The following is a 27,719-nucleotide window of genomic DNA, read 5'->3' on the forward strand; positions in this document are numbered from 1 at the left end:
TTCTACATATTATACATTTGGCAGGAACTGAAATTAAGCTTTACATTATCACGTTCCCCGATAACACTTATGAAATCCTTTTTATTTTCCTTTATTAGTTATTTTACTCCTAGCAACACAGCAATCAGATCCAATTTATTGTACAGTCCTCAAAAACAAAAATAATTTTGAGTACAAACAAATTTCTTCTTTACTGGATTGACACAGGCCTAGTGAACCATTAACAAACCAAAACATCACAAAGCAATATTTATTACATACAGTCTGTATACATATGTACTTACTTATTTTCCGATTCCAAATAACCTATTTTCCACTACCAGCTATTTGTGTGCTGCTTTAAAGCAGACTGAATTCTGGATATGGCACTGTTATTTGCTAAACATTGAAGAAGACCGCCAGCTGTATCGTGAAAGAGCACATGAACGTAATCCAATACGTTCACTGGAATTGATGTTGAGCTCGGTCCCACATGGTGAGGGTTGTGTGTGTGGTGCATCACTATTAGAACAGTGGGTTTATTACCTGTAAAGATACACAAAATAATCCAAAGAATTACACAACATTAGGGCATTACACTACAACAACACTTTCTTACATACTGTATAGTAAGTGCACTATGTCTCAAGGATTGAACCAGCAGTTTTCTGCTTTGCATACTTCTGGTCTATATACTGGATAAATGTCCAGTAAAATGTGATCGGTGGGGATAAGAATACTGAATGGTGCTTAATAAAGAGATTAAAAGTAAATTTGTACATGCAATTCGTGCAGAGAAGTAGACATTGTATGTACTGCAGAACACAAGATATTTGTAAGAACACTCGGACCCAAACCATACTACAGTACTGCCATACAAAGGCAAAATACCTTAACTTGCTGGAGTGTGGAACTGAGAAAACTGCCTTTAAATATATATATATATATATATATATAGTATATATAGGCTTTTCGACGTTACATCCCATTATTTTCTCCAAAAACATTGAAATGTACTCAATATACTAATCCACATGATAAAGGAGGGCTTGAATGTCCCAAAACTATAAATAACTTATTTTTGACCAAAAATGACTTGCAGGGTAGAGTTAATCCCATTAACTTGTATTGTATAGACACATGAACACTGGGACGTTTCTCTAAATAACTTACTTTGTGTCCCACAGACATGAGGATGAATAAATGATGACCATTTTTATTTTTGGGTGAACTGTCCCTTTAAGTTCTGCAGAGAATGCTAAAAATGTCTTCTATTCAACGACATGTTTGTCAGTAAACAGCTTATTCATGTTTAAGAGTTTTGTACATGCCTGGGATTCCCCTCAGAGCTTCTTCAATGTCGGTTCCAACTCTTGATGCCACTGGGCAGAAGACCAGGATCAGCTGACAGTCTGTCATATCAGTCAATTTGACCCCCTTGAGCTGATTAAGAATTTGCTGATCTGCTCCAAAGGTTCGGCCACACACAACTGAATGCACTTTTACCGATGGCTCTAAAAAATATAGATGTAACAAGTAGATACATACTGTACAGCAGGATCCAAAAGTCTGACCAGAACGAATAGTTAAATCGGAAAATATTTATTTCTGCAACCAAGGAGCTAAAGGAATGTATGCTGAGATGTAAAATGAAGATTTAAGTCACTAATCGTTTACAACATGGTCTGCCATTTTTTTATATTTGTTAAGACAAATTGAAAAAGCATGTACTGAAATGTACTCACCAAAAGAGCTCTGTGTGCTCTGGGGTATTGAATTTGTCTGGTCATAATGGGGATGTTGTCTGCTATGTGAAGCTGCTTCTATACCCCAGCGTTCTTTATTAACAGATGCCTCACCAAGACCGTTTAAGACTTCGATGTATGGTTTCAGTGATGCCTGTGCAGCTTTGAGCTGGTCATCCACTTCTCGAAAGGCACGAAGACACTCTCTCAAAATATCCTGTGCCGCAGCATCACCTATGACAAAGGAACCACCGTGAAACACTGCTTACTCTATTTGAAATACTTTCTGAGTTTTCATGGATCAACTGTAACTCACCGCTGTTATTGTGCTGCATTAAACGCTTCAGTGCGTTGGCAAATGTTTCTGGACCAGGTTGAAGTGATTCCTTTTGGGAATTAAATGATCAATAATAACCACGGGAATACATTCACAATTCATTATACTGAATAATTGCAAATTGATAAATAGTTGAGTGGAAGTTGCTTCATGCATCTACTAAAATGAGCTTGGTATCAGGTGGTTAGAAAGAAAAATGATATTTTGGGATGGTGCAGTTTATTTTCACCAGTTTCTCACAATCTGGCTTTCGTTACAGAGCGACAGCATTACCTTCGCTGCGTTTATAATAAGCTCCATGATTTTCCTCCGGAGCTGGAAGTTTTTCACGCCTGGGAAGAGCTCATTCAGATCCTCCCTGGTCAAAGTGAGGACTTGAACATCATCAATGCCCGCTTCTTCAATTAAAAACAAAGCACTACTTAATACTTAAAGAGATTTTAATTAGGGCTGTCAAAAGATTAATCGTGATTAATCGCATCCAGAATAAAAGTTGTGTTTACATCCTGTCTATGTACTGTGCATTTTAATTTTGTATTTATAAATACAAACACATACACATGTATACATATTTAGGAAATATTTACATGTATTTATTTATATTTACCAATAATTGAAATCATATATAAATATTTATAAATTTTTAGGTTTTTCTTAAACGTGTGCATGGAAGTATGTGTTAATAAATACAAAATTATTATGCACAGTACACAGATATATATATTATGTAAACAAAAACTTTTATTCTGGATGCGATGAATCGCGAATAATCTATTGACAGCTCTCATTTTAATTGAATGAGAATAATGAAATTATAAACTTAATCTATAATGCTTATTGCTGAAACACCATAGCAGTGTTTAAGTAAAAACAAAGCACTACTTAATACTGAAAGAGATTTTAATTAGGGCTGTCAAAAGATTAATCGCGATTAATTGCATCCAGAATAAAAGTTTGTGTTTACATCCTATATGTCAATGTATGTGCATATTAATTATGTATTTATAAATACAAACACATGTATACATTTTTATGAAAATATTTACATGTATTTATTTATATTTACCAATAATTGAAATTATATAAATGTTTATTCATTTTTAGTTTTTTCTTAAACATGTGCATGGATGTATGTGTTAATAAATACAAAATTATTATGCACAGTTCACAGATATATATTATGTAAACAAAAACTTTTATTCTGGATGCGATTAATCGCGAATAATCTTTTGACAGCTCTAATTTTAATTGAATGATAATAATGAAATTATAAACTTAATCTATAATGCTTATTTCTGAAACACCATAGCAGTGTTTAAGTAAAAACAAAGCACTACTTAATACTGAAAGAGATTTTAATTAGGGCTGTCAAAAGATTAATCGCGATTAATTGCATCCAAAATAAAAGTTTGTGTTTACATCCTATATGTCAATGTATGTGCATATTAATTTTGTATTTATAAATACAAACACAATGTATACACATGTATACATTTTTATGAAAATATTTACATGTATTTATTTAAATTTACCAATAATTTAAATTATATAAATGTTTATTCATTTTTAGTTTTTTCTTAAACATGTGCATGGATGTATGTGTTTATAAATACAAAATTATTATGCACAGTACACAGATATATATTATGTAAACAAAAATGTTTATTCTTGATGCGATTAATCGCGATTAATCGTTTGACAGCTCTAATGTTAATTGAATGAGAAAAATGAAATTATAAACTTAATCTATAATTCTTATTGCTGAAACACCATAGCAACCGTCAAAGACGTGTATTTAATTGTTATAATAGGAAATGCATTGATCTATACTGGTAGATTGTGTTTGAGGCATGTCCTACTGGAATAAAGCCCACTAAAAAAATACTTTTGTTATTGTTTTAATGGTGAACAGCAAAGGGTTCATCAAAGTATTTGTAATAGAAATCATTAGAGTATTTATTGCGTTTGGCAATGCCGTACATTAAACCTGATGTCGTGATGGAACAGCTGTCGTAAAAGCCTATGTAGACCATGATGTTGATACATACCATCAAGTACATGTGATGCAGAGAGTTTCTTGATCTGTTCTCGGAGATCTCTGCCCCTCTTTAACGAAATAAAAGAAGATGGCACTTATGAAACTAGCACCTGCAAGCAGATGTGTAACCATACAACTCACGAAGCCACAGTTATATGTTCTCGATTATGAACCATAAACAATAAATAAAATATGATTCTTTGAATACCTTTTCTTTGTTGTTCCTCCATAAGTTTGGGTTTATCAGTTGGGTTAATCCGGGAAACCAAGTAGAAGTCCCTGTGTGGCTCATTTCTCGTGTAATGAAACTGAAAGTTCATGCTGTTAAAGGTAAATGGGAGACAGGTTGTTTATGGGCTGACTCAGAATCAGTCGAGGTCTGCCTGCTGCAACGAAGAGCAAACATAGCGATCGTGTCAAGATCTGATCTGGGACCTGTTTACGCGAGCGATTGGTTGGTTTTGGTTTAAAAGCCCGCCCATTTTCAGTGTGTTGGGGATAAACGCTTATCTTATTGGCTCGGACAAGGAAGTAGGCGTGGTGTGCATCAAGCGAGGTCTCCAGTCCAGAACGAAGGTAATGCTGCAGCCACACTTGATTGTTTCATGAATGTTGAGTGTTTAATACGCTTTTATTACGCGTTTACAACAACGTGTCGGTTTTAGGTGTACATATGTTTAATGAGATGTCAAAGTATAGACGTTTCAGTCTTTACGACATTCGCGTCGTTAGAAAACACCGTTTTGAACGGGAGTGTTGAACTGTAGACATGCGATGAAGTATAACTTGTTACGTCATTAAAATGAATGTTGTGTACATGCGTTCACGTATGTGCTGTATCCGTGTCGCATGATACGATAAAAGGAAGTGTTTATTTGCCATAGAACCGCCCATTTTTGGCAGGAAATTTTGGTGGGCAGTGATGGTGGCGGGGGTCTTCAAGACTCATGCAGCCTCTGTGTGTGTGAATGCAGGGAATGCGTTTTTGCATTGCATTTGCAGTCCATCAGATTCTTGCAAACGTTCTTTTGCATTGAAGAGAAAAATGTTTCGATGTATTGAGAAGCTGTCTGTTATAGTCACTATTCCATGAAACATAATCATGCATTATTGTTCATGCTTGTCAGTTTCATTTAACATCTCTGTGTTAATGATTTGTGAAGCACAGGATCATGGATCATGGATCAGAAGCAATCTACAATGTCTAAAACATTTAGAAAGAGGAAGATTTCTAAATCAAAATCAAACCCACAAACAGCAGGTAATATTTCATTAATGTCTACATGTTTGCATTACGGTTTACACATCTAAAGCTTTTCATTGTATATTGTACAGTGGGACTGGTGTAAATGCAAAGTTGATAACATGAAATTGAAGACATTTCAAATGTATCGTAAATCAATTCAAATGAGTTGCTCTTTCAACAGAAGTCATAAAGGATTTGAGAAGAGAGGGTGAATGTGGATCAGACCCTTCGAAGGTAAAATCGTGCATTCCTACTTGAGATTATACATCAGTATGAAGAATATAGTCGTTATGCTATTTCTGTATAATTGAATGCAGTAAGTCAGACAAAAGATAAGAACATCTTAACTTATTTGATGCCTTTATTGTTGCGTTATTTCAGAATGAGGAGACAGGCTCCTTGAAAATAAAGAGAACACACACCAAAAAGAAGTGAGTTTGTGAACTGTTCGGTTCTCAACCTGTTTCAATGTGAGGCCCCCTTTGTGTGGAGAGTGCATCACTTTGCAGCCCCCCAAATAAAAACGTATGGTCTTAAACTTTATTTAGTAAACCAAAAATGTATCCAGTTAGAGAATGCTGGAACATCAATTCTTTTGTTTGGTGGTCTTTTCTGATGTTTACATAAAGTGCCAAAAAATCTGTGGTCCCATGTTGGGGCCCCACAGGAGGCCATAACCCCCAGTTCGAGAACGGGTCTATACTTTAATATGGTCAGAATTTACGTTGTTGTGGCGCAGTTTCTAGATCGGGAGATTATATCTTAAGTTTTTTCTGTTCGGTGTGTCCTAAGGTACCATGATCTCCAGCCTGTGGTCTTAAAACCTACTGAGGATTCAGGCCATGGGTCACCTTCCAAACCAGCCATCACTTCCGGTCCAGTCAATGGAGTGGAAGCCCAACATACCAGTTCATGTGGCCACACGAGTTCTTGTGGAATAGCGGGGAAAATGCATGAATCTAGTTCAGGTAAGACCCAGCTCCCAGAGACTTATGGAAAATGAATACACAAAGTTTTACAGCAATCTGATGTTTCATAAGCTGTCATGTCACATAGAGTTAAAAAGGAAACAAAATATGGAAGATGTCAACCAGCACTCCTTAAAAAAATACATTGAAGAAGTGAAGCAGGCAGGTATTATGTTCTTTACTGTCTATCTTAAAAAATGCGATGTAAAAAATGATCATCAAAAATGCAGACTTGCTTCCTTCAACAGTACCTGTCATAGTTCCTGTTGTTCAGAGGAATCCGAAAACTGATGGCACACAGGAACACAAGTCACCTCCAGGCACCAAAAAAGAGACACCTGTTTACGCACCAGGTAAATAGTTAGTTCACCCAAAAATGTAAAATCTGCTTGACAGTTTTTTCTTCCGCAGAACACAAAAGAAGATATTTTATATTTTGAATGTTGTTAACTGATCAATAACGCTACTCATTCACTTCTATTGTACAGACACAAAACCAATGCAAGTCAATGGACACTGTTCTGTTACCAACATTCTTCAAAATATCTTCTTTTGTGGTCTGTATTGGGGTGTGCTGTTTATGTTTCCACATATGTTGTAGTGTGTTTATAATGTGTTGTTGTGTCTTTACAGGAAGTCAGGAGGAAAAATGGCAACTGCAGATTTTGGCGAAGGGTCGAGTGACCTGTCCCAAATGTAAGAGTGTTGGAAGAAAAACTGTGGATGGTTTGAAGAAACACCTGGAAACCTGCAAACTGGTATTTACACATCAGTATTTTTATGAATAAATAATATAAATTAAGGTTCTGAAATTGATTTGTTTCTTTGTCATGTAGAATCCCTTTACGTGCCCACACTGTGGGAAACAACTGAAAACTTCAACTGGAATGAAGTACCACCTCATGGCCGACCACAATAACCTGGTTTGTATTTTTTCCGATGCAATGTCAGCGTTGGTGATAATATATATAAAGATGCAAGTAATATATTCTTTTTGTAGCCTCTTCCAGATACTGGGAATGACGTCGCTGACCAGGCTGTAAAAGAGAAGCTAAGGAAAGTTCTGAAAAGGTTGGGAAAATTGAAATGTTCAAAAGAGGTTTGTTTATCATACAAAACTAATCATCAAGACACATTTTTAAATTGATTTAATGTTTTCAATGTAGTGTAAATAGGTTTTACATCTGCTATGACAATATTTTAATTCATAATGATATATTAAGAGCGGATTGGTTTGTTTCAGGGTTGCACTGGAAGCTTCACCAGTATAATGGGTTATGTGTACCACATGAAGAAATGTGGCAAAGAGGAATCCGAGCTGGAGAAACTCGTAATGAACTGTAAACATTGTGGAAAAGCGTATCGATCCAGGGCCGGTCTGGAGTACCACCTCAAAAATGAGCACAGTACAGTGAGTCACGCTTTACTATAAATCTGTGTAAAAACATACAGCAAATACATCTGACTTTTTTGGTTTATCTGACTTGAAGAAGCAATGTGGAGATTTTTGTGGCATCTAGTGGTGAGCCAACGGCTCAGTCCACTTCTCCCCCCTCTCTTCTGAAGCGCTACGGTGGCTGAAACAGGAATAAGATGTCATCACGCTGAAGGAGATAAAATATTTATGAAATACGTTCTGTAAAGCAGTCTGTCCGTGTAGGGCTACTGTAGAAACAACATGGAGAATTCCATGTAAGGTTGACGCACTGTATATAGATAGAAATAGACCATTCTAAGGTAATAAAAACATAACGCTTCATTATATTAGGTCTTTATACACCTCTAAAGACATGGTTATGTATATTATATAGCATTTCTGTCAATAGATTTTTCATAAATTACACACTGGACCTTCAATTAAATGTGATGTTGTTTCTGCAATCATTTCATGATGCAGGCGCCCCAAGAAAGCGAAGAAGAGGAGGTGAAGACCCGGAAAGAGGCCGTCTCAGAGCGTACACAGAGCGGGCGGGTGAAACGGTTGTCGGCGCAGGTGGCCGTGTTCCACCTGAGGGAGATCGCCAGCGAGGAGCTGGTGAAGGAGTGGCCCAAGAGAAAAGTGCAGCGGGACCTGGTTCCAGACGTCAGGAAGGTGCTCCAATATATAATCTAATAAATTAAAGTCTTGAGTATTGATTGGCTTGTCTTGAAAAAGCTTTTCTTGAGGTTTTTATTGTGTGTCCATGTTATTTTTGTGTGTCCATGTAGCTCAAGTATTCTCGTCCTGGGTTACCTGCTTTTAGTCAGGATACTCTGCGCAAGTGGAAGAGTGAGGTCAAACTTCATAAAAAAGTGCAGTGTCCAAATAAGGTGCGCACATAAGTGTTTTTACAATTGCTTTTTGAAATGAAAAGATTGTTTCAGGTTATTTTCTAATCTTATGCCAATGTTGTTTTTAATTGAATGCACATCTTGATTATATAATAATAATTTTGATTATTTACTCAAATATTCTTCTGAAGCATTTTGCTTGCTTAAAAGGTTTACTTGGCAAAATGTTTTTTTTTTTTTTTTAACTGTGTTTTGGTTTATACCAGGGATGTGGTTGCTTCTACACAAGCGTATCTGGACTAAAATCTCATCTTGGGCTATGTACTTTGGTGAGGAATGACATCTCTTATATCACAATAAAGTTTATATCAGGGTAGTCATGGGAAATCAAGCTTTTGTTGTTATATTAATATATGCATTATATATAATACAATATGTGAGTATTGCTTGTTTGTCGTTATCATTTTGATTTACCATGGAGTGGGATATTAATTATGATTTTATGAATTGATTTATGATGAATTGCTTGCTTTCTATCAAGAGGTTTGCAGCTTTTTGTTTATTTCTGCAGGGGGAATTTGAATCTGGAAAGTATAAATGCTTGATATGTAAGAAAGAGTTCTACTCTGAAAGTGGAGTGAAGTACCACATCAATTCCATTCATTCTCAGGTGAATATACAGTTATATAGGTGTCCAGAATACTTTAATCTGATTGGTCAATTGGAACCTTCTGCTTTCAGATCTATTTTATGAATAAAATATTCTATTCTTTATTTTAAAATAATCTTAAAATAATTTTAACAATGTTTTTGTCCAAACCCTTTCAAGATGATCCAACCTCTTGATGCTAAATCTTATGCTAAACGTTTATCTTGTTATTTTATTTTTCACAGGACTGGTTTGTTATAAAGTCTAAAGCTAAGAGTTCCAAATTTGATAAACTGCACAAGACGCAGCCTAAGGAAGATCCCACGAATCCTTCTGACGTTCCCTCGCCAAACCCAAGCCCGCTCGACGCCTGGCAGCAAAAACAGACACCTGCGGCGACCACGTCCAGTGAAGCAATAAATCCAGGACTAGATGATAGGAAGGGGAACAGGCAGGGTAAAGAGTGCTTTGAGTTCAGTGGCAGTGAGAGAGGCAGCAGTGAGACCTCCTGCAGTGAGACAGAGACAGAGGTTCCGTTGGCCAACAGACGTGATGACTGGGATTTCAGCGGACCACTCACAAAGCCTGGGTCCATCCAGCGACCTAGAAGTAATCCATAAACCCATCATGCTCTTTTTCTGAACATCATATTCACCTCCAAAGCTGAAACAGAAGTATTGGTGCTACTAGGAAGACAGATTATAAACATTTATGAACATTAAACATTGACATGAAATGTAATATCAGATTAATGAAACAAGTAAATAACGGTTGATTTATTACCTGATATTGTATATTTAGTGTTTGGAGCATGAAATACTGGAAATTCCAGGTTTTGCCGCTGCTCTTTGTTGCAATGTCACAGGATTTATTTGAATGTAATGACTTTAATTTATGCTGCTGTGATTTTTCTGATATTACTGAGAAAGTGATGGCTTTTATATTGTAACAATGTTCATTGAGTAATGCATTAAAAACAATCAATTCAACATACAGAATCTTACAAATGTCTCCAATAGCAGAATTGAAAAGGTTATAATCCATAATATTTTTAATAAACTATGTATCGTTCAATCTTGGAGCACCATGAATGTTATTTTATTGAAATATGTTGCATTTTCTTTCAGTATTACATGTGATTAAGGATTTTGTAATTTGTTACATTGATAAAGCTGTCACATTTGCAAAAATATGTGGGGTTTCCTCAGCGATAATGGTTTAATGATGAAATAACGCTAAAATGGACTCTCCACTTTCCAGACAAACTAGCCTCAAATTGACAAATACATATTTTCACATATTTGCCTTTTATTTGTTGTTTTAATTCTTATGTGAAGGTCTTACCAACAAAATCAGTGTTTAAATGAAGTATGCAGTAATATAAAAGATGTCTAATGTCAGTACATACTTTTCCCAACAGATTTCCCTTCATATTATCCTAACAGACATTGGGAATAATAATAATGAGAACTGTTAAAGAAGTAAATTATGTTTATTTTTATTCACGTTATTAGTGATGTAACTAGGAAACTCTTACTCTTAGATTGTTAGTTTACGCTTCACATGTTTTACTGTACAGAAATGCAAGATAGACTCTTTGAATGTTACATAGTAATTAAAAAAAACTCATTAGAAATAATGTACATGTAGTACAGAGTACATGTAACAGGACAAAAGCAACTGATTTGGAATACATTTGTGTAGTTGAGTGTAGTCGGGCTTTTGTATCTGTCATTTTTTTTTGTTTTGAGAAAGTGTTTGTGTTTAATATTTTTTGATTGTGTTTATTGAACGTTTTGAATAAAAAAAAAATTCTGGTGTAAATATTGTTACATATTGGGATAATTCTGTCTTGTTGTCTATCAGCCAGACATGTGGGCCACACAAGGCCCGTCAGTCCTATACTGAACCCAGAAAAACAAGAATGACATAGAAATAAATTATAGAAATTTAATCGTAAATCGGTTTCTCTGCCCCATTGATACCACCCCGTGGTCAGCCGGGATTTACTCACAGATTTGGAGCCTCAATGTATGAAGCGTCAACTAGGGGGCGGTAGTGAACAAACGAGGACACATATTAAAACATGGCGGCGACTGTAAGCTAATATGTCAAAAACGCGGTAGCCAGGACGTTTCGTCGATAAGAAGCAAATAATCCCATATCTGAATATTCGCCTTAGACCCAGTAAAACCAGCGGGTTTTTGGAGACGGTGAGTTGGTGACTCGATGTGTGCTGTAGTGCTTCGAGTTGGATTCGAACCGCGTGAATTGTGTTGGATGGTACAGCGGACAAACAGATTGAGCCACAGTTAAAAGCCAACATCTGTGAGAAAAAGCCAATGTCTTTCCTGTGCTTTTTTGTGCGGACTCACAGTCCGTGGAGTAAAGTTAATTCTTTTTTAACATGCTGTACAATACGTGTTTTCATTAAAACACTGCACTTCTGCGACGCATGTCAGAAAATGTTCGTCAGTGTCAATACATTATAAAACATTTATGCAATAATATAATATAACATAATAAAAATCGTGCTCAGTAAGAGTTCTACTTTTTCAACGTATTGATATATTTAACAATTGAAGGAAATGAAAAATTGGATTTATTGAATAAAAAGTTGGCTGTCAAAATACTATGAGCAAGCTAATGTCAGTCGTGCTGGCATAAGCGCCTGTGCGCATGCGCAGCTTACTACGAATAGTTGTAAAAGTAGTCAACCCCTTTTGTTTATTTTATATAATTTTATATTTTTGTATATCTGTGCTGGTAACAATTTGTTCCCCACTTTAATTTTGTTATACTGAAGTATTGTATTGTTTTGTAATAATACAACTTGGAGCACCACAAATGTAAATAAAGAAACCTTAATTTAGGCTCTCAAATTTGACCGTCAATGTTTTTCTATATTTCTAGACTGTACTGACTGCGGTTCCAGTAAGGAAAAGGGATTAATGGCCACGGCTGCCCTGAGGGGCAAACGGAGAGCTGTGTCAATGGGTTTACCCTGTGAAAAGGACACGGAGGACCAGCCAACGCCGGTTAACCATGAGAACGTGGATTCGGGTGAAGAAGATCTAGGGTCTTCAGAGCCACAGGAGATGAGATCTTCTCATGATACACCCAATACAGGCATGAACCCAAATCTACTAGTTCATCTTAATACATAACATCTTTGAAATTGTTGTAACAATGAAAAGAATCTACAGTTCACAGGACATCATTGAAGCGTTTTATCATGGCTCTCTTTCTCAGGTCAGACTCCCGGTGTGGACCAGGAGAGCTCATTTCATACAAAGGAAACCAAAAGGAAACCAGGGCGTCCTGAGGGAAAAACAAGGGTTAAGACACCTGCCAAAAAGAGGAAAACGGAGATTGTTCCACAGACTCCACCGCAACATGAGAATTCTGCAAACGCTGATACCCCTGAACTAACAGCAAGCGGGCGACCCAAGAGGAGAGCTGCTAAAGCGTACGATTCTTTAACATAAAACAAAATGTGCAATTATAACGTTAAATAACAATGATGTTTAAATTAACCATTAAGAATCAGTTACATTTAAATGTATAAACAAAATCCAAAATGTCATATAAATGATTTGTGTTTAAATAATTGTGGGGAAGCATAAAACTCAAAGTTACGTTTTCTTAAATTAAATTAAGAAGTGATTTGTTGATATCATTTGCTAAATCTGTAGTTACATGAACCATTGAACTTAATAATTGATCTTTTTTGTTCATCTTGTGTAGTGCTTTGGATTATCTCCACACCCTGGCCAAGCATTTCGATCATCCTTCAGAGGTCTCCACCAAAGATACTCCCAAATCTAAAAGCTCAGTCCAGAAGAAGAAACCAGCGAAGGGAAAAGGAAGGGGGGCGAAAAGAAAAGCACCCGATTCTGACGATGATGATGAGGATTTTGCCCCAGACGATGATCTGGATGAGGAAGACAGCGAAGAGGAAGTTGACTCCGAGGCAGAAATTAACTTGGTCAAAGAGTGCAAAAGTCGAACGTCACGAGGACATTTTGTAAGTCTACTTTTCTGAATTTCGTCAAGTAATGTGAATATTATATTCCATTAGGACGCATTACGCCTTTGACAAATCGTAACGTTTTCACATTCAATTTATGTGTTAATAAATCTTTTGTTGTTGTTGACTTTTCAGCACGGCATGCTTGCAAATGGCTTGGCTGCCAATGCCATGGGACCTATTTGGAACAGTTTTCGTAAGAACAAAGATTTGTAAGTCACACACACCCATTATGATGACCAAGTGACCTGTCAATCATCACAGTGTCTTCATGTTTCTTATCCTTTTTGTACTAATGCTTCTTGCTAGTCGGGATGAAAACCTCTCCCCCTGGGTATTTCCAGAGTGGATACCTTCTGCTAAAGACTGGCATATCCTGTCTAACAGGTATTGATGATGATGATTAATATCATGCAATAGCTATAAAATCAAAGATGTGCTCATTTTCAACTCTCTCGATTAACAGCGAAGCTGAGAAATATTTACCTCAAGAGAAAAAATCTGCTGCTTTTACCTTTACGCGAGAAACATTTAAAGGAAAGACTGATTTGGAAAGAGTAAAAAGGTAAATATCACATTCGATCATTTTTCTCAAAAAACACTTAAATAAACGTTTGTCCTTAATATACTCACTGCTGACTATATATATAACATGAAAAAACAAAACAAACGTTGTCTTTCAATTTCCAGGTTTGAATCCCTTCCACATCACAGTGAGCGCTGGGACTCTCTGTTCTTCGTTGGGGGTCCTGTGAGGTCAATGGAGTGGTGCCCCTGTCCGGACGGGGCGGCACCACGACAGTACGCTGCCATTTACTGCCACAAGGGCATGGACGACAGAAACAAAATCAATAAGATGTACACAGGGCCTGTCTTACTGCAGCTGTGGGATCTTGGAGAGCTACAGTCCAAGAGCAGGTCAGCTTGATAAGAGATGTACAAATTGGCTCAGTCAATTGGATTAAAGAGTTGGGTTTTACAACGAAAATGTTGTGTGACTTTTTCTTTTACCAACCTCAGACCCTCGACCGTTCCTCATCTAGCGTACGCTCTGGCCGTAGATGACGGATGCATCTGGAATATAAAGTGGTGTCCTGCGGGAGCTTGGGAACTGCCCTCCACCAACAGAAAGGTAGCAAGTATTAAAGAGTGGCATGTGTTTGATACATTTGATCATTTTACGGATGGTGCATTCAAGGTTTTGAGAAGCGACTTTGAATTTATTCTCTTTTTTATAGCTTTATTTTATTTTTTATTATTGAAATATATTTTCTTGTTTATCAGGCTCCACAGTTGGCGAGATTGGGTCTTCTAGCTGCAGCTTTCGCTAATGGAACTATTGGGGTCTACAGTCTTCCACACCCACAAGCCCTTGCGGCACACCATCAAAGTAAAGGTAAGACACATATGGGCTTTTCTAATTTTTTTAATGTGGTTATATTATACACTATTCCATTAGTTCAAATGTTTTTTGGACCAAAACAGTTTTCGTTTAGTTTTACACAACCTGTATAGCCTTTAGAGTAAAATTTTATTAAATTGACAAGACTTTGCATGTGAAGTGATTAACCTTTTTGTAAAAAGAATATATATATATATATTGTGCATACATGTGCAATGTGCCTGTTCTGCCAAAAGAGGGCAGCACGAGAGATAGGAACCCAAATAATGATGTGTCCCATTACCTCTAAACAAACAGGGATCATAATTGTTTTCCTGTGTTAAATGCTTGGTTAATTTTTAAAACATTAAACTGCTTGAAACCGAACAAATGATTTAGGAGTACAAATGCATCTTATTATCATGCATCCAATTATAACTTTGTATTGTAACAATGTATAGCTACAATGTATATGTACTCTATATCAATCCCATTTTGCCTCAGAAAATAACATTTAACTAAGAGCTGTCAAATGATTAATCGCGAACGAATTCAGAATAGAAGTCTGTGTTTAGTTTACATAATATGTGTCTGTGTACTGTGCGTATTAGTTTTCTATTTATAAATACAAGAACATACTTGTATATATATTTAGGAAATATTTAGATGTGTATACTTATATTTACCATTAATTGATATCATATATAAACATAAATACGCACAGTACATACCTTTATTCCGGACTTATTATTTAGCCCAAGTTGAAATTTTTCATGTGGTACTTGCTTTTATCTCAAACTATGTTTTTCATCAGTATGTTAGTCTTTGTATTCTTTGGGATCGAACCCATAACCTTTGCACTTTTAATGCAATGCCCTATGAATGGAGCTAATGTTACAGAATATGAAAGTAGTCACTTATCCAGAAGCACAACAGAAAAATAAATCCTTATTTTTCAATTTATTGATTTTTTTAAGCTATTAATTTGTTTCAGACTTGAATTTGAGATGTCATAATTCTCGTAGGTGTGTGGGAGGGTTTTATTTCGCTCCGATCGCACATCTTAAGGCTAAAAGCACTGATGAAACGCCATTGTGTGTTGATTGTCCCACGAAAGCCCATAATGAACTGTCCTCGGGGAGCGTTAGAAACAAACTGATGACCTGCCATCCGCTGTATCATTCCCCGTTTTCCTCTTTCTTCACTGCTACGCCGTGGCGCGCATTTACGCGCATTATCCGTAGCGCATGAGTGTGTGTGTGCATGTCTGTGTGTGTTTGCTAAAGATTACCCTCCCAGGCTTCACATTCATCACAGTCACAGTGAGAGAGATAAAAACGGAGGGGGGTTGTATTGCCCATTTCATCAGCCTTCCCCTCTATCACGGTAGTGATGTGCTTACTGTTGTTATGGGTTCTCCTTCTAACCCAGTATGCTTTTTACAAGCTATTGATGTCGGAACCGCTGTGAAGGTTGTTGGTATGTTAATAAACATTTAGCAGACACTTTAATTTAAAGCAACTTATTACAGGTCAACAAAGAATTGTGTTTTGTGTTCGAGCTTGTGGTTTTATCCAGTAGGCTGGAAAGTAATGTTGTGTGATTTAATTTTGATCAAATAGCTCTAAAATACCATTTAAACACTAATAAGCAGGATCTTTTTCATAGCCGGGTGCAGTATTTAGCATTCAGCCATTCATCCTCTGCGCTGGTAAAGTTATGATAAAGTGGGGCCCACATTCTGTCTTGTGGGTCCCTCTGGGGCCGTCATTGCTGTAGACCCGGGATCTGCTCCAGGAGATAAGAAGCCACTGTCCACCCTGTTTAATGAACAATCTTCGTTGTATTCGGGGGTTGACAGCGTCTTGCTCCTTTGTGTGTGAGCTTCTAATTCATTGATCTATTCAAGCTTTGTTGCTTTCCTAATAACATTAATTCTGAGGCCAGAAAGAGTTTATTTGCATTGAAGAGCTCTCTTTTTCTCAATGCACACACTGATGTGCCTTGAAATGTGGAGCCTTGTTGGATGTGTTGACATCATTTTCACTAAGGCATCCCAGCTCGCCCGCCTGTTAAAAGTATTCTATAGGGAGTGGCAGACATGACAAATTTTTATATGCGAACCCCGGAAACGAGTTAGCATTTTAGCACTTCTAGTGCAATGGCCCCAAAGTCTGTTGGTTTTTTTTAATGGGTTTTTGGGTAAATTGCCTGAAATAAGATCTGTGGTTAACATAAACTCTAAATATTTTCACTTTTTAATCCATGACATAAAACAAACCAATTATAATCCACTTGTGTTTTATAAAGCTTTATTGTATCTCAAAAATTGTGGATGCTAACAAGTCGCTTAAAAGCGACTACATCCTTTGACTGGGACGTAAGATGTCATCACCCATATAAATCTCACAAATAATACAACAAGGGCACAAATCTCGATAAACATGGATGGGGATTCATTCACGGAGTAATAATTTATCGGAGATCACATTTTTAATCGATGTTGGTGGTGGTGACTTTGATATCGAGCGACCATAGTGTGGTCTGTTTATAGGCTTGTGTTAGCTTTTAACTTCTTGCGGTGGTTTTAAAGCTTCAAAAATAACATGTGATCATTTGTAAAGATTCTATTGATAGACAAAATGTGTAAATGTGGTAAACCTTTGTTAATCACAGAGCTTATTTTTTTTAGGTTTTTGTTCGAGGCAACCTGTGCGGCGCTAACTTCTGGGGTTTGCCTATACAAAAAATGCAGTTTTTACCTAACAGACTTGTGCAGAGTGTAGAGTGATCAAAATATTGCAGATTTTTCTTGGCGAAAGACTTTTTAATAGTTGGTTCCCAAATGCAATTTAGACACTAAACTCTGTTCACTAAGAATCCACCAACCAACTATATCTACAAAACCTGGTCACTGCACAGCAACCACCCACAACACACGTGGCAGCAAGTTTAAACGTTTTCTTGGACTCTCTCTCTCTTTTCCAAAATAAATTTCCGTTGTCTGAAATGGTTGGATAGTATCCAACTAAAAAACTTGCAGACTGACCTTTCGGTAAGCTGTTCTTCTTCACTCGCTGCGCTGTGTTCTTCTATTCTCTTGATATTACCACAGAAATTGCCTCTCACACTTCAGCAGTTTAACATCTCCACATTGGCCCTGGGATGTGCTCTTAAAGTATTTCCTGTTGACAGACTGTTCGTGCCTCTTTTTTTCCCTACTGAAACTCACTCTCCTGGAACCTCTGGTCAGTGACCCAGCAATGAGATGTGCTCAAGATTCCTTTTTCAACCTTCATCAGTGAGTGTGGAGTCGGGCAACAGACTTGAGTCCTGCTCTTTGACTTTAATAGTAACTGCATTTGAAAGATTTGCTTTTCTCTATATTCTCTTGTTTGTGTTTACTTAAATAATTTGTAGGTAGATTATTGGGTATAGTGTACTATAATGCAGTATTATAGTATGGTAGTGATGAAACGGTTTATGGTTAATAGTAATAATAATGAAACGGTTTTGTCTGGGGTGAAAGGGTGTCCATTAGGTTACGTGGGAGAAACGGCGGCTCCTCCTTTCTCGATGGAGATAATTTACTGGCTTGTTTTCATCAGACAAGGATCTATAATTGAAATGACAAAAAAGATGCATTGCTACGCTGTTGTTAGTGTTTAAAGCCATGAATTTCAGGCGAATACCTGACACCTGTTTTCAGCGGCCTGTCAATCAATAAGACCTTAGTCATCTCGAGAAAAGGCTGTCCGACCACGGCGTCCGAATGAGTGAATCAGAGGTGTGATGCTTTATCGAACTGATCGATTCGTCATCGCCGCGTATGGGTCAGACCCGTAGCCACGCGGCTGTTCATCATCTCTGTTCTCAACATCCACAAACACAATGTACGTGTACACACACACTGCTTGTATTGTGCCACTTTAGGATTGTGCCAGATCAGTGGTAAACGTTAAAAGGACTAAAACCAAAAATTTCAAATACAGTCAAAGGAAGCCTTCGATTCATTACACGGTCTTAAAGGCACAGAAGCAAAAGGGACATGTTCAGTTTTAATAAAAAGAGCTCAAAATCGGTGACGAAAAACTGAATTATGGCTGTTCTTGGTAGGTATACTATACAGTATAAACTCAAAAATGTTACAAAAAAAACCTAGACTTTGACAAAAATGCATCTAGTTTCCCCTTTACATTGTCACATGTAATTTGCTTTTCATGTTCCTGTGATTGTTTTGCTTTATCAATGCAGTGGTGTGTTGGATTGTAATGCTCCTATCTGTAAGTGCACAGCGTTGATAAACACATTTATGTGTTTTCCAATAGGTGAAGGCAGCAATGCGCCGCTGATATGCCAGGTAGGTCAATATCCACTCTACCGGCAAGCCTCTCATTCTAACAGATAAGACCTCAGCCTTAGTCTCATTGTGCACATTAAGTGACGCATTACACACTCATTGTGTTAGACCTTAAGCATCTGACTTAAAGAAGGAATGTACAGAGATCATTGAAATGTTTGACAGACACTGACGGGTAATTTTAATTATAGATTAATTTCACAGTTGAAGAGACTTTTTACTAAAACAATTGTGAGGTGGGCTCCTCCGGTCCATTTGATGGGCTGTTAAACGAAAAGTCTTTACATCTGAAATATGATTGTTTGGAAATTAGCTGTCATGGTGGAAGGAAAGTTTGAAGGAAAATGTCAAATATTTTAACTTGGAGGACTGAGTTTAGTACAGTGCAGGATCAAATACAGTAGAATACAGTAAGATTAACTGTTGAGTAATGAAAACAAAATGTATATATTTTTTATACGAGAGTTGCACTGATATTAATTTCTCCAGCGATACGATAGCCGATTATTAAGAGTGATATCTGCCGATACTAAAATCGATAGTTTGGTGGTTATAACTTGCATTAACTATGTTCTGATTAAATTAATATTTTATAAATTTCTGAATGTTGTTTATCCATATAATGACTATTTATATTGAACATCAAACTGCCGATGTTTCTAAACATTTTCTATAAACAGAGCACATATTCATTGCATTTTTGGGGGATATAGACGTTTCATCTTAACAACATAAACAAACGTTACTGCGCATGCGCACTTTTGTGACCCCCAACTGAACTTCCGGTACACATTCACAAACAATAGAGTGCCTGTAGATTATGTCTGATAACAATCAAAGGAAACCGAGAAGAACCGTTATTTGGCTAAACTTGTCTCTCCAATGTTTTGAATTTAGACTCCGATACCAATCTCAACCGCTAGATGTCAATGTGACGTACTGTTTCTTTAAATGCCACCGAACTACAGGACCCATTCAACAAATAGTTTATTTATTCAAATGAACATGCAACAAATTTCAACAAATTGTTTATTTTATATAATTATTATACGATAAAATAATAATACAAATTGATAGTAACATATATTAAATTATTAAATATATAATTAGATACTTGCTAAACGCAAAGCCGAAGTTAATTTGGGGGTCAGTCACGAGCGCGTCTGACGAAACGGTCTATATCAGTGCATCTCTATTCTAAACTCACATATTTAAGTGAGCCATATTTAAGTGATCTATCTAAATACATTCATATATCTATCGTCTGAAAGCTGAACAATAAAGCTATTCATTTATGTGTGGTTTATTAGGATAGGACAATATTTGGCTGAGATACAACTATTTGAAAATCTTCAATCTTAGGGTGCAAAAAATCTAAATATTGAGGAAATTGGTTTTAAAGTTGTCCATCAAGAAAACGATTTGTTTTTACACTCTCTATCGGCTTACCGCTATAATGACCTTGTGGAGAGTAGTTGAACCTGAAAGCGAAAATTTTAAGCTTTACATATATACCAAACTTGAGTGGTTAATTCCCAAAGAGCGGGCAGCAGCGAGTGAAGTTTTTAAGGGTTTTTTTTTCTGTGATTTTTGCTGCATCAACTCACAAAAATAAAGTCTTGATATACTGCACATGATCCTAACTTAGGATCTTTATATTAATTATCTTTTTGGCATAAAATTAATGTCTTTAATTTTGACCCACACAGTGTATTGCTGCTATTGCAACAAATATACTCCAAATATACCATCTTTACCCGGTAATCCTGAATGACTTGAAACTCCTTTGGTTTGGAGCGCTCTATATATCAGTCTGTTTTATTGTGCCGTTCATCTGCAGGTAAAGCGTGTTCTGACTTTGAAAATGGGCTCCAACCAGGCAGATCATAAAAGCCAAAGTGGCCTGTGTTTTGCGATGGATTGGCTCCATGTCAAACCACACAACCTCCTGGCTGCCGGCTTCAGTGATGGTGATTGTTATACATCCTATCCTTAGACCTGTTTCAAATAGCTTTGTGTTTCTCATCAAACTTACAATGTTGATGTGTCATTTTACTTTCTCCTTTCAGGTGTGGTTGCTTTGTGGGATCTCTGCAGTAAGTCTTCACTTCTCAAAGTCAGGTCTCCAGAAGGAGGTCTCGTTCTTTACCCGTACAACTGCTTTTTTGCTCACAATGAGATGGTCCGGACCCTGTGCTGGTGCAGAGCCTCCAGGTAAGAGTCCCAGATATGGAGTACACCAACAATGCATCTGATAAATTCAGTCATAGCAAAATGTCTGTGTTACAGATATTCATGTTTTTACAACATTAGCTGTATGATATTCATGCTCTAATACTTCAGCCCCCCACCACGGCTTATTCATTTAGAACACAGATGTAGTCTAGATCAAATACAATACATTACCATTCAACTGACGCGGACCTGGTTCATTCGTTTTAGCAGCCTGCTCCAGCATGTAGATTTACAGCTCTTTGCCCTTATAATGGATTTCAGTAAATGGCATTAGAAAAGTTCATTTGGAAAACGACACCCCATCTCACTCACAACAGGGGGGTTGCGAAGTCCAGATTTATTTTCATGTGCCTGAGACTTATCGCTTTTGTACAATTCGAACACGTACTTTATAGAAAGCATCCCGTGACTTCTTCCTTAGACACGGCCTTTCAGAACATCTGTTTCATATCCACTGATATTAAAATGTACATTTATCACATTCATGATACGTTGACAACACTGTCTGAACAAACTAATCAGATTTGTGTGCAATGTTCACAAGACATAACATGTATCGTCATGAAAACAACAGATTATTTTAATATCTTGATCCTGTATTCTTTTGCAGTACAATGTTGGTGACCGTCGGTGATGACCGCATGGCTAAAGTGTGGGACCTGAAGAAAACCCACACGCCTTTGTTGTCTGTGAAGCGTTGCCTGACCACTGAAGTGTACTGGCCTCTCTTCTGGAGTGGGATCCTGGTGGCTCAAGAAAATTGCTATGCCACGTGAGCACATATGTTATTTTAACACAGATTTTAAAGAAACAGTTTACTCCAAAATAAAAATGATGCCTTCATTTAGTCAACCTGAAGTTGTTCCAGATCTGTTTACATTTTCTTTGTTACATTTAACCAAACAGTTCCTGGCCACCATTGACTACCGTAGTAGGAAATATAGCTTTATACATTTCTTTGTTCTGTTGAACACAAAAGAAGATATTTTGAAGAATGTAGGAAAGCAAACAGTTCAATTAATTTTTTTTTTTTTAACTTTAAGTGAATGTGATGTGTATGTTTTCATTTGGGATGTTTTCCTGTGCTGTGTGTAGGTTTGGACAACATGGCGTTCATTATTTTGATTCAGGTTACATTGGAATAAAGCCTTTCTTTGTATGTCCGAGAAAAGCCACTGTTTGGGTAAGTGGACATTTCATGTGTCATAGGTTTAATAATGAGGAAACGGTGAATATTCCTCTCTCCGTCCCTCTCTCAGAGCATTTCTATGACCGATTGGTTGAATTCCTTTGTGATTGGGGACAACGGTGGAGACTGTGTGCTTAGCTTGCTTCCTGACATGAACGGTGACCCCACCAGCGTCAGACGACGAAGATATGTATGTCATTTATTGAATTTCCACATATTTAAGGGAAACCTTTTCTTATATAACCATTTTCTTAACACAGTCAGTGTATAGAACCGATCTGGTCCCGTTTGAACCCGGTCAGCGGGATGATGAGATGGTGAAGGAAGAGGAGGAAGTGGAGAAGCCAAGTTTTCCCGGACAGGAGCCACAGACCTACAAAGGAGCGACCAGAAAGTATTATCTTCACTTTCACGACCTGGACCTGGTAAGAAACTCAATGACACGAGATCAATTTCAATTAGGGTTATGCAGTATACAGGTACAAAATGTACCACTGATTGTAAAATACCAACATTTTTAAAAGGCAAATTTGACGTTTTGGGGCGTGATAATGCACTCGTGATTTCAGATGGAAGATGCCACACATTGATTTTACAATTTATGCATTTTATAAAATCAATACAATAATACTTAGTTTGAGGCCGTCACACACCTTTGCAACAGATGCTGTGTGTAAGAGACTGAGGATTCACTTTAAATGAAGATTTATGGAATAGAGTTCTTGTTGCCGAGTTCGGATTTCTGTCTCATTATTCACAATCGTGTGTAAAGTACATTGTTGTTATTTTCTGGCTCAATAATGATATATGATGTTTATGTTATGAAATATCTGGGATAGTTAAAAAGGGATAGTTCACCCAAAAATAAAAAATATTTTATCATTTACTCAAACCTATATACATTCATATATGTTCTGATAAACACAAAGAAAGATATCTGTAAGAATGTTAGCATATTTAGCAATTTTCATGTCATTTCTTTCTTCAGCAGAACACAAAAGTAGATATTTTAAAGAATGTTGGTGACCGAACAACGGCGGTACCCATTCACTTCTATTGTATAGACACAAAACCAGTGCAAGTCAATGGGTACCACCATTGTTCGGTTACTTTCTTCAAAATATCTTCTTTTGTGTTCTGCAGAATAAAGAAAGTCACATCTGTTTGAAATGACAATGAGGAAAGAAGTTATATTTTTGAATGAACTATGCCTTCAAATTATTTTTATGAAATCAGTTTAATGAATGTATTTGTCTTTATGACCAAACCGAACAAAACTCACTTTCTCCAAACGAAACAATTTGTCAGTATTACTTTGCATGTATGAAGGTTGAGGAGGATGACGTTTGTACAGTATGTATGCTTTTGCCAGAGCATGCAAGAATCCATTTGTGAGCGCACATATGATTGCGACCACTCGCGTGTTTGTGTTTTGTGTCTGATAGCTACTGCGTGCTGCAGCCTATTCCACAGATCATTACACACGGACTGTGCCGGCTCCATGCCCGAACGGGATTTATTGGCTTAGTTATTTTCCCAGCACACCTGAGCGAGTGCAGAAGCTCGGGAGTGTTGTCTGAATGTTACCATGGGGGTCTTTCGCTCTCTAAAATCCCTCTGAGACTCGTCGCGCATCTCATGGGTTATATGTTGATTAAGTTCTGCACCCTTCATTAATTTAAAACCATGCCCGCCCGGAGGCTGGACCACCCCCCATCTCCATCTGTTTCTGCGCCTCACGCTCCAGCGCTCCATTCCAATCGTCCATCCGTCCACGGCCCGCTGCACATGTCCGCGCTGAGGTCGCAGTCTGAAGAAAGCAAGAGCTGTTTGAATTGAGCTAATTGAAGTCTCTTCAGTCATCACTATACACACACACATGCTTTTAGAAAGCAAAGGGACACTATGTTTGATCAACTGCAGTAGTTAAACACCTGCAAGGTTCTTTGTTAACACACGATTAATCGCCTGCTTAATGCGAGTAATTGATTTTATTTTCTGTGTTCAGATCAATACAACTGTACGGCGGGCTCCAAAAGTCTACTGCAAGTGAAAAAGCATTAGCTGGATCAAAAAATGTTGTTTATAATTTTGTTTTATTTGCTATGTAATTCCTGTTGTTCTTTATCTCTCAGGGAACCTTTGCTAAAAGTGAAAGCCGGCCTATGATGAAGCACGTGCAGATACATGAGAATAAAGGCATCGTGAAAGTGGATCAGATGCCATTAAATGCACTTTACAAGGTGAGATTTAACTGTACAGCTGTGTGAGATATAAAGCCGAGGGAAAATTAAGAAAGCATTTAAAATTTTAATTTAATCATCATTTCAATGTGTATTGTGGCCATTTCTGTCCAGTGTCTGTTGAATTTCAACAACATCAAACCTCTGGAGCGACATAACAGCAATGTGAAAGACTGACAGCATGACAAGTCACATGAAACTGAGGTTTTAAAAAAAATGTTTTGAACGTTTGCTAAATACAGTACATGTACAAGTATTACTGTTGTTTTGCTTGAAAGGGAATATAAACTTGATTTCTTTGCAGTCTTTTTGAGGTCTGAGAGCAACTGTTAATTTGACATGTTTCTCCAGTTTTCATTTTCCGCAAATATAATATATATTGTTTTGAAATCTGGGAGAAACTGTTCGTAGTTCACAGAATAAAACAAAAATGATAATTTTACCTAAACACATACACATTTAAAGTAAATAAAAAAACTGAAATGGTGCTTTAAAATGGTCTCTTATTTTTTCCGGCGGCTATCACACACTATGGATTCTGATGCGATTGCTCTGTTGTTTTCATTACTTTCAAGATGAGCGTACAAAACTGAATTGTGCGACATTGTTATTTCCATTTTCTCCAAAACATTTCTATTGGTCCAATGTCGTTTACAACATACATTACGATACAAATTCGCAGAATTTTGATATTTAGAAAACAGCGAAATGTGGACCAAATGTCCCCACATAGATATAAATACAAGAAATGTTTTGTTCCCAAATGAGCTTCCCAAACAGCTTATAAATAAAATATGTTTATTTTGAAAGTCTACAAACACAGAAAGGTTTTAGAGGGTTTAGGTTTATGGGTTAGGGGATACAACAAACAGTTTGTACAGTATAAAAATTATATTTCTATGGAAAGTCCCTGTAAAACATGAAAACCCAAAATTGTGTGTGTGTGTGTGTGTGTGTGTGAGAGAGTGGTTTGCTAAGAGTTAAGCAGAATGATGGAAAGAGGCTAATGGCCTGTAAAATTAAGAAAATGTCATTCTGGATTTAAAGTGGGTGTTGTCAGGAGAGCAGTACTGCGTAGATTTGAGAAGATAAATGAACTTGTATTTAAGATGTGTTATTTAAATAACATTCGCAGTTTCATTACATTAATAACACGGCTCGGTAAAATGTTAATTTGGAGGGATTACCTAAATCTAACAGCAAGTTGATGTTTTATTTTAATTTTTGGATTTTGAGGAATGAAAAGCAAGTAAAATTGGTAAAAAATCCCAGAGCTCATTTTGGAAAAGAAAATAGCAAGTGGCCTAATAACATTTCACCCAGAGATAGCTCAGGTTCCTCCATCAAGCGGAGGTGATATTGTTTAGCAGAGACTCCTGTACAGAATGATTAGATCTGTGATGATGAAAGAGTTTATGGCTCGCAGTAAAGTTCACTGACCCACAGAGGACATGCAGGAGTAGAAGGTTGAGCTGACTCTTGTAATTCATAATCAATATGAGGAGAGGTTCACACTATAATTTGCAATTACACCCGGTCCAAAATGAACTCGCGCCTAGGATGTGACTAAAACAAACAGAGTAAATAAATAAGTACAATGTCACATAAACAGACGGTTATTATCCCAAAACAAACTCTTTGTTTGGTGATTAATGGCAAAACTTGATCTTGCTTATCGTTCAGTTACTGTATCAATGAATAAACATTGATATGATCCTTTCTATGTGCTTGTAACATATTAAGCTATTAGCAAGTTCGGCAGAATGACATTTAAACTCTAAATACAGGAGAAAGTACGGCTCAAGTGCGAGTGACTGGTGACATATCTTTTCATTATCAGGAATGCCTTGTTTTCTTATCGTTTTTCTCTTTCTTTTCTCTTTTCTGTCTCAGGTCTGTTTCAACCCAAACATGGATTCGTATAACTGGGTGCTGTCCGGCGGTCAGTCGGGTCTGGTGCGTGTCCATTGTGTACGTGGTCTGAGCAACTCCGTTATGGTCAAGTTGTTGCATGAGACTCAAGCTCAATTCAGCTCCATGTTTCAATCTCAGGAGTCTGAGGACTCTGCGACAGCTGTCCGTCACACCACGGCTGACACGGTACAAGTGTGCTAGTCTCCACCCTAACATCCCCTCAGCTCAGAGATGGACTTGATCTGTGATGTCATGGACCGATATACTTAGCCTGTTATGTCCAAGAGTTATATTTTTTAATGATTGATGACACACCCACTTTTATCCGCTAACTTATATTGCAAGAAGTACTTTGATGTAAGCCTTTGTGTATATACGTACTGTATCTGTTTTTATATTTTTGTGTATTGACTTTTAAATGTCAGGCAGAGATTAAAGCCTTTTGAAATTGTGTAAATATGGTTCTTTTTATGAGGACTGTGTGGACAATGAGGTTGTCAGCATTTATAGTGCCCGTGTCATGTTTGAGAACCGATATTCTCTGACCGAGTTCGGACCAATGTTCTATTATAATTTAAACTTCATTTGATTGACATTTAGTCAGAAATGATTGACTGTGTTATTTGCTAACCTGTCTGTCAATCATGTCTGGGGTTTTTTCATCGCTTGAGGCATCTACTTTAATTCTGCAACATTCTTTATTATTCGGTCTATATACTGTACACCCGTCCACTCAAAGAATCTCCATTACCTGTGTTTTTGTCCATGCATTCTTTATACCCGAGTCAAATTTAATGTTAAAGAAATTCTAATAAAAATAAAGTTCTGTCTGAGATTTTGTGAATTTGATTTTCTAAATGTCCAAATCTTCTTTCATTTTTACAAATTTCAAGTAAATGGGGACTAGGCACGACCATTCCCTTTTAATGAGGAGAGAATTAAAATTTTCATTTAAAGGTCTCTTCCCTGTGATGGTCTAAGTATATTTGGGTAATGTTTTTCAGAAAACGCATTTTAAGTCGATTTCATTTTTTTTTACTGCCATATCAATGTCAAAGTGTCCCAATGTATCTAAATTCACCCTGCTTTAAATTTAATATTAATTTCATTATTAATACATATTCAAAAGACAGT

The 27,719-nt window shown here is 36.9% G+C and overlaps 3 protein-coding genes across 6 annotated transcripts; 2 read left to right on the plus strand and 1 right to left on the minus strand.

Moving 5' to 3' along the window:
* Window positions 1–75: 75 nt before the first annotated feature.
* si:ch211-245h14.1 (uncharacterized protein LOC563420 homolog) lies at window positions 76–4,402 on the minus strand. The gene is made up of 7 exons (XM_056764729.1): window positions 4,308–4,402; window positions 4,110–4,167; window positions 2,335–2,459; window positions 2,041–2,110; window positions 1,725–1,958; window positions 1,311–1,493; window positions 76–525 (listed from the first exon to the last, which is right to left on the minus strand). Exons 1-7 carry the CDS (start codon window positions 4,389–4,391, stop codon window positions 317–319), a joined length of 963 nt encoding a protein of 320 aa, XP_056620707.1. The 5' UTR covers window positions 4,392–4,402; the 3' UTR covers window positions 76–316.
* A 286-nt stretch (window positions 4,403–4,688) lies between these two features.
* Window positions 4,689–10,329, plus strand: znf512 (zinc finger protein 512). 2 transcript variants are annotated; one of them, XM_056765426.1, is made up of 15 exons: window positions 4,689–5,360; window positions 5,527–5,579; window positions 5,727–5,776; window positions 6,138–6,313; window positions 6,402–6,479; window positions 6,562–6,666; window positions 6,947–7,071; window positions 7,150–7,236; window positions 7,314–7,412; window positions 7,557–7,724; window positions 8,211–8,405; window positions 8,522–8,623; window positions 8,851–8,913; window positions 9,156–9,254; window positions 9,479–10,329. In XM_056765426.1, exons 1-15 carry the CDS (start codon window positions 5,279–5,281, stop codon window positions 9,851–9,853), a joined length of 1,857 nt encoding a protein of 618 aa, XP_056621404.1. In that variant the 5' UTR covers window positions 4,689–5,278; the 3' UTR covers window positions 9,854–10,329. The 2 variants fall into 2 exon arrangements, with proteins under 2 accessions (XP_056621404.1, XP_056621405.1); XM_056765427.1 differs by lacking the exon at window positions 6,402–6,479.
* A 984-nt stretch (window positions 10,330–11,313) lies between these two features.
* gtf3c2 (general transcription factor IIIC, polypeptide 2, beta) lies at window positions 11,314–27,364 on the plus strand. Of its 3 annotated transcripts, none has more exons than XM_056763660.1 (19): window positions 11,314–11,446; window positions 12,147–12,362; window positions 12,486–12,702; window positions 12,981–13,260; window positions 13,399–13,475; window positions 13,573–13,650; window positions 13,730–13,828; window positions 13,954–14,181; window positions 14,284–14,395; window positions 14,548–14,659; window positions 18,973–19,004; window positions 20,845–20,974; window positions 21,074–21,218; window positions 21,850–22,011; window positions 22,335–22,422; window positions 22,499–22,618; window positions 22,689–22,853; window positions 24,564–24,671; window positions 26,565–27,364. In XM_056763660.1, the coding sequence occupies exons 2-19, from the start codon at window positions 12,185–12,187 to the stop codon at window positions 26,784–26,786; spliced, it is 2,553 nt and encodes an 850-aa protein (XP_056619638.1). In that variant the 5' UTR covers window positions 11,314–11,446; window positions 12,147–12,184; the 3' UTR covers window positions 26,787–27,364. The 3 variants fall into 3 exon arrangements, with proteins under 3 accessions (XP_056619638.1, XP_056619639.1, XP_056619640.1); XM_056763661.1 differs by lacking the exon at window positions 11,314–11,446 and adding an exon at window positions 11,465–11,561; XM_056763662.1 differs by lacking the exon at window positions 11,314–11,446 and adding an exon at window positions 11,908–11,999.
* The last annotated feature ends 355 nt before the right edge of the window (window positions 27,365–27,719 follow it).

This window comes from Triplophysa dalaica, chromosome 13, assembly GCF_015846415.1.
Source record: "Triplophysa dalaica isolate WHDGS20190420 chromosome 13, ASM1584641v1, whole genome shotgun sequence".
In the NCBI taxonomy this organism is placed as follows: Eukaryota; Metazoa; Chordata; class Actinopteri; order Cypriniformes; family Nemacheilidae; genus Triplophysa; species Triplophysa dalaica.

Bases quoted from the DNA above. Each gene is read 5' to 3' on its own strand.
- si:ch211-245h14.1 (XM_056764729.1), bottom strand. From the start codon at position 4,391: ATGAGCCACACAGGGACTTCTACTTGGTTTCCCGGATTAACCCAACTG. The intron at 4,168-4,307 runs GTATTCAAAGAA...ATTTCGTTAAAG, and splicing joins GGAGGAACAACAAAGAAAAG to AGGGGCAGAGATCTCCGAGA. The intron at 1,494-1,724 runs GTGAGTACATTT...TATATTTTTTAG, and splicing joins GAGCACACAGAGCTCTTTTG to AGCCATCGGTAAAAGTGCAT.
- znf512 (XM_056765426.1), top strand. From the start codon at position 5,279: ATGGATCAGAAGCAATCTACAATGTCTAAAACATTTAGAAAGAGGAAG. The intron at 5,580-5,726 runs GTAAAATCGTGC...GCGTTATTTCAG, and splicing joins GTGGATCAGACCCTTCGAAG to AATGAGGAGACAGGCTCCTT. The intron at 8,914-9,155 runs GTGAGGAATGAC...TTATTTCTGCAG, and splicing joins ATCTTGGGCTATGTACTTTG to GGGGAATTTGAATCTGGAAA.
- gtf3c2 (XM_056763660.1), top strand. From the start codon at position 12,185: ATGGCCACGGCTGCCCTGAGGGGCAAACGGAGAGCTGTGTCAATGGGT. The intron at 14,396-14,547 runs GTAGCAAGTATT...CTTGTTTATCAG, and splicing joins TGCCCTCCACCAACAGAAAG to GCTCCACAGTTGGCGAGATT. The intron at 20,975-21,073 runs GTGATTGTTATA...TTCTCCTTTCAG, and splicing joins GGCTGCCGGCTTCAGTGATG to GTGTGGTTGCTTTGTGGGAT.